The sequence below is a fragment of the Lolium perenne genome, chromosome 7 (genome assembly GCF_019359855.2).
Source record: "Lolium perenne isolate Kyuss_39 chromosome 7, Kyuss_2.0, whole genome shotgun sequence".
NCBI lineage: Eukaryota > Viridiplantae > Streptophyta > Magnoliopsida > Poales > Poaceae > Lolium > Lolium perenne.
This window is the reverse complement of record NC_067250.2, coordinates 11,738,530-11,749,205: the sequence shown is the minus strand read 5'-3', so window position 1 is coordinate 11,749,205 and position 10,676 is coordinate 11,738,530. Positions and strand designations below refer to the sequence as shown.

At 40.9% G+C, this 10,676-nt stretch overlaps 1 protein-coding gene across 1 annotated transcript; it reads left to right on the top strand.

Annotated features, from left to right (window-relative positions):
- The first annotated feature begins 7,495 nt into the window (after positions 1-7,495).
- LOC127311430 (probable 3-beta-hydroxysteroid-Delta(8),Delta(7)-isomerase) lies at positions 7,496-9,893 on the top strand. Its single transcript, XM_051341860.2, has 4 exons — positions 7,496-7,860; positions 7,946-8,092; positions 8,183-8,291; positions 9,399-9,893. Exons 1-4 carry the CDS (start codon positions 7,725-7,727, stop codon positions 9,655-9,657), a joined length of 651 nt encoding a protein of 216 aa, XP_051197820.1. The 5' UTR covers positions 7,496-7,724; the 3' UTR covers positions 9,658-9,893.
- The last annotated feature ends 783 nt before the right edge of the window (positions 9,894-10,676 follow it).

The window sequence follows — 10,676 nt, the reverse complement described above, 5'->3', positions numbered from 1 at the left end:
TTTCTAGCAAAAAGATGAAGTATTTATATTAAAACGTTGGTGGAACGGAGATCAACGATTCAACTACTTCTTGTTTGCATGATAGAACTTGATGTGGAAAATTGACAAGTTGCTTTCTTCTGCACTCTCGAAGATGGGCATACATGTGTATTCATGATCTTGGTTTTCATTACCTCTTCTAACATCTTTGTGATCTTCTTTACCTGGTTGTAGTACAAATGCTAAATAGGTTTAAAAAATTATTTTGATGTGCACAATTATGTGACACAAATATTTTCTTTTCACGTGCAATGTGCCATCAGATTTTCTCAAATAATTTTTATTTCATATTCCATTGCCTACTTTATGCATGATTTAGAAACAACGTTGAGCAGTATGAGGTTGCGCCATCATAGTTTAGTTGAACATCTTAAACATCTCAAAAATCTCACTGATCAATATCATTGTCACCGGTACAACGAAAAGCACATAGCCTGCAAGAATCAGTGTTGAATTACATCTTCATTAGATTGCACTTAAAAGTGAAGTTAAACCTTAATTATTTTGTAAATATCATGTTAACATCTTTTAATACACGTGAATTTTCACTTGTATTGTATTTGCATGTAGTGCAACAAAATAAATTTAGTGAAACCGTAGCGAAGCACGGGCATCCAACTAGTGATCAGATAATGTGTTAATGTCAATCATGTTACTATGCCCACATAAGCTTTACCAAATTCTCATTTTGAATATGCCTGAAAATGGGTAGTCAGTGCAAATTTCAAGATTATTAAAAGTCGGTTGTTAATACTGATATCTTTCAAAACATGCCTAAAATGATCACACGGTATGTTTCTCTTTCAGGGTGATATGCATGTTCTTTGGCCTGTCTAAATTTATGATTTAAGGTGTATGAGTCGATTCTTGTGTCTTCTTTGACTTACCATTTTTGGGACAGAGTATTGTAGATAATTTATGCGTCATTTTTGTTACCACACAATAATTTGCATGAGAGCCTGATTATCACCAAGCTAGGCTGATATGAGCTTTTGGTGAACTGTTGGTGTCAATAGCGACGAGGGGGGACAGAGGGTCGCAATGCCAGGCATACCTCCTTGGCGGTGCACGCACTCTTCTTGCGGTGTACGCTCGCAGGTGGACAAGGAGCACACACAAATAAAAAGGTGTGAACCTCATAGTGCATAATTCCTTTTGTGTTTCTGAAAATATTGTGTCCCTTAGTCTTAACTGTGGAATCTAACATTGATTGCTACTTACTTCCATGGATACTCTCATGGATATCTATTACCATGAATTTTTTATATGCTACTTTTACTTTTGAGACATTTTTTTGTCGATGCATGAATATTTGTTAAAAAGTTAGATGCTCTCTTAGGCTTTCCATCCATATAAATGTATATACACTTATCAATATTGTGCATATTATGGTCTTCGGCTTTGGATGGAGATTACAGAGGAGACAAGCAGAGAAGCCCCATGTTGATCTAGCTGCACATAATGTTATGTGAGTCTATTTACAATATTGGATGAGAAAGGAGAAGAACACACCTGAGAAAACCAAACATTCTCCCCTCCATCAGCTCATCTTTGACCAGCAGCTTAATAGAAAAATCGAAGTGAGTGGCAATGTTTTTTGGTGGGCAAATGAAAAATTGATTAACTTACCAAGCATTATTGTGTTTAAAATTTATGACCATACATTGTTCATAGTTTCTGTAATTGCAGCCGATCCGCGCTGCTTTTTCCCTTGATTCAGACATGTAAGGATGATGCTGATTGACTTTAGGTTTGAATTGATTGTCTGATTTCATTCTGATTGGTTGGGCATAGCTGCAAGTATGCACGGTGATAAGAAGTAAATATTTTCTTCTATCTGCAATGTAATTGGCGGGTTAGACCTTAATAGTACATAAGCATCATCTTTCGTATGTGTATATATACCTACTGAGCTGCGTATATCACATGGTTTAGGGAATGGGACGGAGATTGTTTTATTCAGAATCTTTATTTTTTATTTTTGTTAATAGAAAACTAGAGTCAGATGCTTTTCCAAAGCGTCTACATGATCTACAGCCTATTGTATCCTTGCTTCAGAGTTCAGATTGCAAATCGGATAAGACATTGGTTAATATTACATGCCAATTATATCAATAAGACACGTGTATATCTATAGTTGACTTCTTTATGTACTACAAGTTTTTTTGATATGAAGTTTAGAGGCTTTATGGTGAATCTTTGATGAATAGATTGGGCAATTATTACTTATTAGGTGTACAAGTTCTTTTTATATAGATTGCAAGATTTTTCTATATAAAGTATACAGTGAATCTTTGATAAATAGATTGGCCAATTATTAATTATTAGGCATACAATGTTCATTCCATCACATTTCCTTGAATTGCCTCTGCAAATAAGCTATATATGTTCGAATGGTATTCACAGTTAATTAAACATGAGAACATATGTAAATCTTATTGTAGTTCCCTCTTTTCCTTTGGATTTAGAGAACATATACAGGTTGAGATATATGCACTCACAGAAAGTAGATTAATTGGGATGATTCGATGATGCATACATATCTTCTGTACTAAGTTAGCTTCTAGGATGTTGCAAGCAGTTGACAAAAAATTTAGGCACTGCTGTTATCATCATGTGTTGTCAGCATTTAAATACTCAGTGCATTCTGGCCATTTAAAATCATATATACATTTCAATTTACAGTACTTGAAAATTTTACATCTTAATAAGTGATGATATACATAAGGGATATGGATGAGCTCCACATGAAGTAATTTGAGATTGACTAGACCTTAAGATTGGCCGATTTTCCTCTATTCCACCAGTGTCTTGGTATTTTAGTTAGTCATAGCTTGGGAATTTTAGGCTGCCGGTTGTGGGAACAAAGATTTAACCAAAGTACTGGAGACAAAACGCAAAGAAGGCGGGATATGCAAAAAAAAAAAGCTTATTAGAAGTCTACAACAAATATGATGGTTGTTTTTGAAGAAGTTAGGTGTTAGAAAATCTCAAAAGGAGACGAGAGAGAGTAGAACCATGGATAATGAGAGTGTTGAACCAGAGGGTAGTGCTTGCTGTTATTTCAGACCATGAGTCATCTCACTGTCCTGAACAGAAGGTTGAACCAGAGTTATCTACTGTACTCAGTCTTGCAGTTATTGGTTGTTTGATTCTCTTCTTAAGACAATTTGTGTGCTCCTAGGGTGTAAAAAATCTTAGCTTTTACGTACAAAAAGTTTCATTTCCTTCTATAGTTGTTGACGTACACTGGCTATCCTTCTTTTATCAGTTGCAGAGAGTCCATGGATATTGAATGGAAATGAAGCAATAGAGAGGACATGCCCTATATGGTAATGTACTGTTATCAAAGCGAGCCAACTATTGCCCCATTTCTTAGTTTGCATAGTATGGTTTTGGTGTTTTTTAGAGCCCAACATATACTACTCATTTGTCTCTTTGGTTCAGCTACCAAGTGAGGTTGAATTGGATCAAGAGATGCGCAGCCCGGTGCATGCATGCACGATCATATTCAAGCTGAGGAATGACAGGTTCCACCCAGGGATATCAAAATGCAATCCACCCCTTCCTACTTCATTTCTCTTTGTCTTGAATCATGGTTGTATCAGAATATTATGGCTCACACGCTTACTCAGGTTCAGTAGAACATAATCACTTAGTGTTTTAACTATTTTGCTAATGATACATACATCTCCATTCATGCGATGTAAGAACTGTAGATGCTCATCCTCTGGTTTGCAGCACACCTCCACCTCACTATATTAGCTTGCAGTAGATTTTTTTTAATTGTTCTTCAGCTCATGACTAAATAAGGGCGTGGTGTCCAAGCCCTCGTAGCCGACCAGCCGCCGCCATCGCCGGCCACGGATCCGCGTGAGAGGGTGCAAGGAGGCGAGCTAGGAGGGGGGCCGCCACCGTCGGCGCCCACAAGGCTTTGCCTAGCCGCGCCCTTTGGCAGCGGCGGAGGGAGGGAGAGTAGGTGGACGAGGGAGGTGGGCGGCGGTGGCTAGGGTTTCCCCTGCTGCCTGCGTGGGGGCAGGAGGGCGACTATATAAGGAGATCACAGGCCTCAAAATCAGCTAAGAAATAACGGCAGTAATAGTGACCTCATTTTTCAGTTTGCCAGTGAAGGTATGGGAGTTTGTCTGTATGTATATACCTACATGTCGCCTGGTTTTAGGTAATACCAAGACTCTCATAGTCGTATCAAAACACGAAATAAATTAGTAGAAGTCCTTTTTGAGTGTCAGGTATTTCTCTAAGGATGGATCTCTGAGCGTTACAAACTTTTCTTCTATATTATCGATGCTCTTTGCTAAAATGCATATACTTTCCTCCAGGTGCCAAAGAATTTTTTTGTAAGGTGGCGATGATAAGCTTCTGCAGGTTTGGAACACACGATCTGCGGAGCCGTAGAAACAACTAACTGAATATAAGTGCCATGTAAATTGTAGATAATTTCCTTTGTGATGTGATCGCTTAATATAAATGTCAACGATGTGGTGTGATGATCCAATAAGAAATGAGCTGAATTGATATCCTTGCTATTTGAAGTCCTTGGTGATGGGTTAATATAAATGTCAACCAGTATATCCTTGCTATTTGAAACGGAACAAACAAGCATTTAGAACAACTATGCAACACACTCTAGAGAAAAACCGATCATCATCGGCGCGGCGTGCCGCCGCGCCATCTTTTGCTAGTGTACATTAAGAGATCAACCTGGCCTAGGTCAATCTATCCTCAAGTATGGCGTGTGTCTTCGTTCCTTTAATCCAAGAGCAGTTTGTAGACAACAGCACCTGAAGGGTGATGCATTCAACAGTTATTGAGTTAGGACACCATTCATAAAAGATATACTTCTTTGTTTTTTCTTTCTTCAGTTAGCAAATTCTATGCAACCTTTCGAAACAAGTATACACCGCGTTACTTTTTAATCCTTTTATCAACGCTATTTAATTTACTCCATTTAGATCCAACAAAGTCTACAAAACCCCCTCAGACCAAATGATGGATCTTTTTTCTAGGTATCATAGAAAAGTGAGTCTCCAATATTCATTTCTCACTACTGGTGCTGGGAATTTAAGTTCCTGTTCTCAGTCTCCTTGCCGCGGGGGTACAAAACTCAGTGTGTCGCCCCACAGCAAGGCTAAGGTAGCTACCCCTGAAATGCATGTATTGTGGACAGTTTATCCTCGAGTCTTTGTGATCATGTGTTCTATATGAATGATGACGTTCTTCCTGTATGAATGATGCTATCCTCTTTCAAATACAGTGTTCTAGCCTAAACACATCAGTTTGGTTCAATAATATATTGTCAACTACTGAATGGGCTGCCTGTTTATCTTGCTCACTTTTAATTCAGTAATGTTGGTCTTTTGCTTTACTTAACGCCATCGTTTGGTCTCAATTATTTCATATGAAATAATGGTTTCTCCTGCAGTCAAGAATCTTGATAACAACATGCCTGAAAATTCTACCTCAACAAATAGGTGTAGCAATGCACTTATCTCTTCCTGTGCCCAACAATGACAAAGAAGCCGTCCAAGGTCTTGCCCTCCCTGTCTCAAAGGAAGAGCTGATACCGGGCGAGGACAACAATGCCGGCTGCTGATACCTCAAAGACAGAGGAACACCCGCAGCACCTGTCTTACCATGCTATCCGCTAATTAATTAACAATATATATTAGTACCACTAGCTAATCAACAAACTATGTACTAGAGTACTATGTATTAAGCAACAATGCAAGATATTACCAGTAACTAATCTTCCTGTTATGTGATGTAATCCTATCAACTATGCAATCCTGTAGGAAGATGTATCAGTATAAGTGACTATAGTTAAGTAACAATGTATATTAGTACCACTACCTAATCGACAAGCTCTATGTACTGGAGTACTTTGTATTAAGCAACAATGTAAGTTGGTACCAGTAACTAATCTTCCGGTTAGTTAATGTAATCTTGGAGGAAGATATATCAGTATAAGTGACTAATTGGTGTGCGCCTCCCCAATACCATCACTTCTTAACACTGTTATGCATACAATGCAACCATTGTCATTGGCTCAAGGGTTTAGCCGGCAATTCTGCAGTGACTTTTCTTCGAAAAAACACAAAGAATTTGTGTTTCTTTTCGTCGAATAGAAGAATTTTTCAATAATGCCTTTGATTTTCATTCTAAGTATACCTACTATCGTTGCAACCTTTTTCGTACCTTCAAGGGCACCACCTTTTGGACAGCTTACGCTCTAACCTTAAAAATACTAACTCGCTGCGACTTACAAAATAACGGATTCTTACTAAACAACAAAATTAACTAGACAATTATCATGATCCGGCGCGGCGTGCCGTCGCGCCCTTATTTGCTAGTAGATAGCTAATTCACTTCAAAACTGTGGAATTTTCTATGTTTCGATTATATGAATCAAAATCGTAATACAAACAAAGGGGAATGCTAAGAGAAGTAAATTATGCAATTCAGTTTTTACACAATTCAGGTTCCAATTATATGAATCACTTCAAGAAAGCAGTTCACTTCAAATCTTGAAATCAAGACTGCAGAATTCTGAATTTTATTTTTTTTTCTAAGAGAAGTGACCAATAATCTTGTACTTCCTCCCTCCTAAAATAAGTGCTTAACTTTTTATAGACACGGATGTATCTATAACTAAAATATGTTTATATACCTCCGTATCTACACAAAGTTAAGCATGCTTTGTTTTCGATAAAGAGAATATATTAATATCAATGGATACTAATTACATCCAGCATCTGCAACATCGCAACACCCTAATAGCAGTACGGAGGCACACATCCAAAAAAGAGAAAAGAAAACTAAGAAACAAAAGTCCCGCTACAGCATCCTAGACCTAGCAACAACAATACATCCACCACCAAGACAACATCTGAAATACAGACTCTCCAAAAACGACGTTTCTAAGGAGGAAACGGTGCACCGTCGTCGCCCGATCAAAGATCTTAGATTTTCACCCTGAAGATAGTCCCCACTCTCAAAACAATGGGTACAACAAGATCATTGCCAGGCACAAGCAGTTAAAACCAGACCTTAGATTTTCATCCTGAAACGTAGTACTCTGAACTTCATCTATATTGTCGCCCCTACTTTCATACCACAGTTGTGGAGCCCGGAACGCCAAGCAAGTTCCTCAACGTCGCGGAGACTAGAACCACCCTCACCCTTAGCTACTCCTCAAATCCGGCCTTCATAATATTCCTTCTTCTGACTTCACCATGGACCTAAAAAAACGATCGGAACAAAAACATGGGTGCGCGCGACCGAATAGCACACTATCCAGCAAACTCCAGGATGCATTGTTTCATTCACAGGCGGCGCCTTCCGAAAGTGGAGATTTTTGTTGCAATACTTGTGTTTCTTCGCTGGTTATCTAGCGATTCGCAATTTTAGTAATCTGTAATTCCTAGTACGTGCAAATACAAGCATTGATCCCCATTCTGACACCGGTGAGCCTCCGGGACGGCAGCTGTTGATCGCCGTTCGTCAGCCACCTCCTCCTCTTCCTTATTTTTGCTCTTCTGCCTTCAGTTCAGATCGGACGGTGATTAAACATTCCCTTGGGAGATCCAGTCCAGTCCAGTGAACTGTTGGTCTGTCTTCATCTCTCGCCATCTCCGAATCCAGATCGAAACCTGTCTGAGACGGCAATGGCCGCCCACCCCTACGCGCCGGCGGAGCTCGACCTCCCGGGCTACGTGCCGCTGCGCCTCTCCCAGCTCGAGATCCTCGCGGGCTACCTCGGCACCTCCCTCCTCGTCCTCCTCGCCGTCTGGCTCCTCTCCGGTACACCCCAACCCCGCTCTCCCCGATCCCTCCTTCCGTCCACCTCCACCTCCCTCTCCCGACCCAAGATCCCTTCTTCTCGCAGGAAGATGCCGCCGACTATCCAAGGCCGACCGCCTGCTCATGTGCTGGTGGGCGTTCACCGGCTTGACCCACATCCTCATCGAGGGGCCCTTCGTCTTCACCCCGGATTTCTTCTCCAAGACCAACCCCAATTACTTCGATGAAGTCTGTAAGTCGCCTCCCGATCTCTCTACTCCAGCTCCGGATCAATCGATGTTTGGAGTTTTGAGGTCGCGCTGTCTCTTCTGTAATTGTCCAGGGAAGGAGTACAGCAAAGGCGACTCCAGATACGTCGCCAGGGACACCGCCACCGTCACGGTCGAAGGGATCACGGCTGTGCTGGAAGGCCCTGCTTCGCTGCTTGCAGTGTATGTCTTCTTTCATCTTATGATCATCCAGACCTTCGATAAGCAGAATTTGATGTGACGGACTACTGATAGATACTTCAAGAGAGCATATATGTAGATCGATGGGATTATGCTCAGGTCTGCAAGTAGTGTGTCCTGTTGTATAACTTCATGATAAGACGCTGGCACATTACAGAATCCGTAAACAAGCCAAGTGTATTTCCATGTGCTCCCTTGTGGATGGTTTTACTGGCCCTGAAATAAACTGGAATCATGACGAATTGGGTGTTTCACTTAATCTGGACGGGATATCAGGGTCATAGAAATAACATAATAAAACAAACTCTGTGTGTGCTACTAAATCATTGAGACCTTGATAAGCACAATCTGATGTTGATAACTCATGGAAGTTCAGAATTTCGTGTGACAGGCTACTGGATCATGCTGCAGTCAGTAACTATTTTGTGCTGCATTAGTGGTCACTATTGTTGTATCTGCATGATTATAGACTGGAACAATAGTGCAATGGCCGCAAATTATAGAATTCGTGAATAAATGAAGTGTGTTTTGATGTCCTCCCTTGTGGATAGTTTTGCTGGCCCTTCACAGGCATCATGATGATTTGACTTCTTGAGTAAATATAGACAGGATATTAAGGTCACTGAAACAAACATTTTAACATAGCTTTAGTGAACTTCAAAAATCCACGACTATATAACCTATAAGCTCCATCAACTCAGTATAGCTGTTAAACTACGGTTTACAGATTGATTATCTTGTCAGAAAATACTGTGGTTCAATAAATCGTAGGTACATATGATTACACGGAGAGTCAGTTCCTTCTTGTGTTTTTAGGTTGTCCCACACTAAAGCGGTTGAACCGCAATGCATAGCAACACAGCTACACAAGGCAGTAGCATTATTTCTAGGACTTTCTTCTAAGGTGTGACAAATCTCATCTTGACATTTTTCAGTGGGAGTTCATTTCCAAAATTGGCAGGCTCATTTTCTTAATGTTTAGCAGAAGTATATAGCCCACATAGTTTGTATGAAGTTTTATCCCGCAGTTGTTGTAATTTTGATTGCGTACCTTTTTATTTTATCTCACCACAAGTTTCCTGCTTGTAGCTATGCAATTGGATCGGGGAAGTCCTATAGCCATATCCTCCAGTTCACTGTATGTCTGGGCCAGCTGTACGGATGCTTGGTCTACTTCATCACCGCCTACCTGGATGGCTTCAACTTCTGGGTCAGTCCATTCTACTTCTGGGCATATTTCATCGGCGCAAACAGTTCATGGGTTGTGATACCAACGCTGATCGCCGCAAGGAGCTGGAAGAGGATCTGCGCAGCAATCCATCAAAGCGAAAAGGTCAAGACCAAGTAATGCCTGCCATAGTCAGGGTTCGATTGCAACCAGGGCACATCACACTATGGAGAGGAGACATCGTTTGCTTGCCACACTGAAATTTGTTTGATCTTACTAGAGATCTGCTTGCTTGTAGACGTTGCAAACCATGTCGTCTCAAACAACTATGTGATATTGAATTGCGTTTCTTGATCTTTGTACTGAATCCGAGACCCCTTTCTCCTTCAGCAAACAGAATTGTGAATCCAATTTCAGTATATGGACTGCGAGACCCAAGGTGATCCACCAGGAGATTTTTCAGAGTCCATTGTTTGTCTACTGATTTCCTGTGTGAACTGGAGACTGCCATGGCATGGGGTGCTAGCGGCTCCTCGCTCGCCCCCTACCACGGCTGATCGTTGCACCCCCTTGCAATACTACGAATATCAATTTAATTTTATTGGTGCCGTACGTCCTCAAGAACGTAAACCAGAGGGACTGTCGCTGTAGTTTGCCTGGATGATCTTGAACTTTAATGGTGCCACACTCTGACACCATAGCATGCTGCGAAGCTCTTGCCCTAGCAGCTGACCTGCAGCATGCATATCTGGAAGTAATCCCCGCCACCCGGGATGGGAGTGGGCGCAGCTAGTCAGCTACATTTTCGATTTTGAGTGAAATCAACCGGACGACGATTTATTGGATGAGCACGTCAGAGGAGCCGGACGATCGGTCGTCGAGATTAATTTACTATACTCCACTAATATGCGAGATCTCACTAATTCTTCCGGTTTATGTATCCACATGATCCTCTCAGCTAACACCCAGGGGATTTGTGCATGACGAGACCCTTTCAGTTTAAGTTCATCTTTGTGTCAAACTCGATCGAGACCGTTTCTCTTTCAGCTAAACACACTTGTGATGCCAATTCCAGCTGTACGGTAAACGATAATACATGTGACATGAACCTTGTACACCGTGTATCTTTTCTTGTACTTGCTTCTCTGATTTTGCAGCTCCTTGATGATGTTACAACTGTCTCATATTACAAGTCAGAA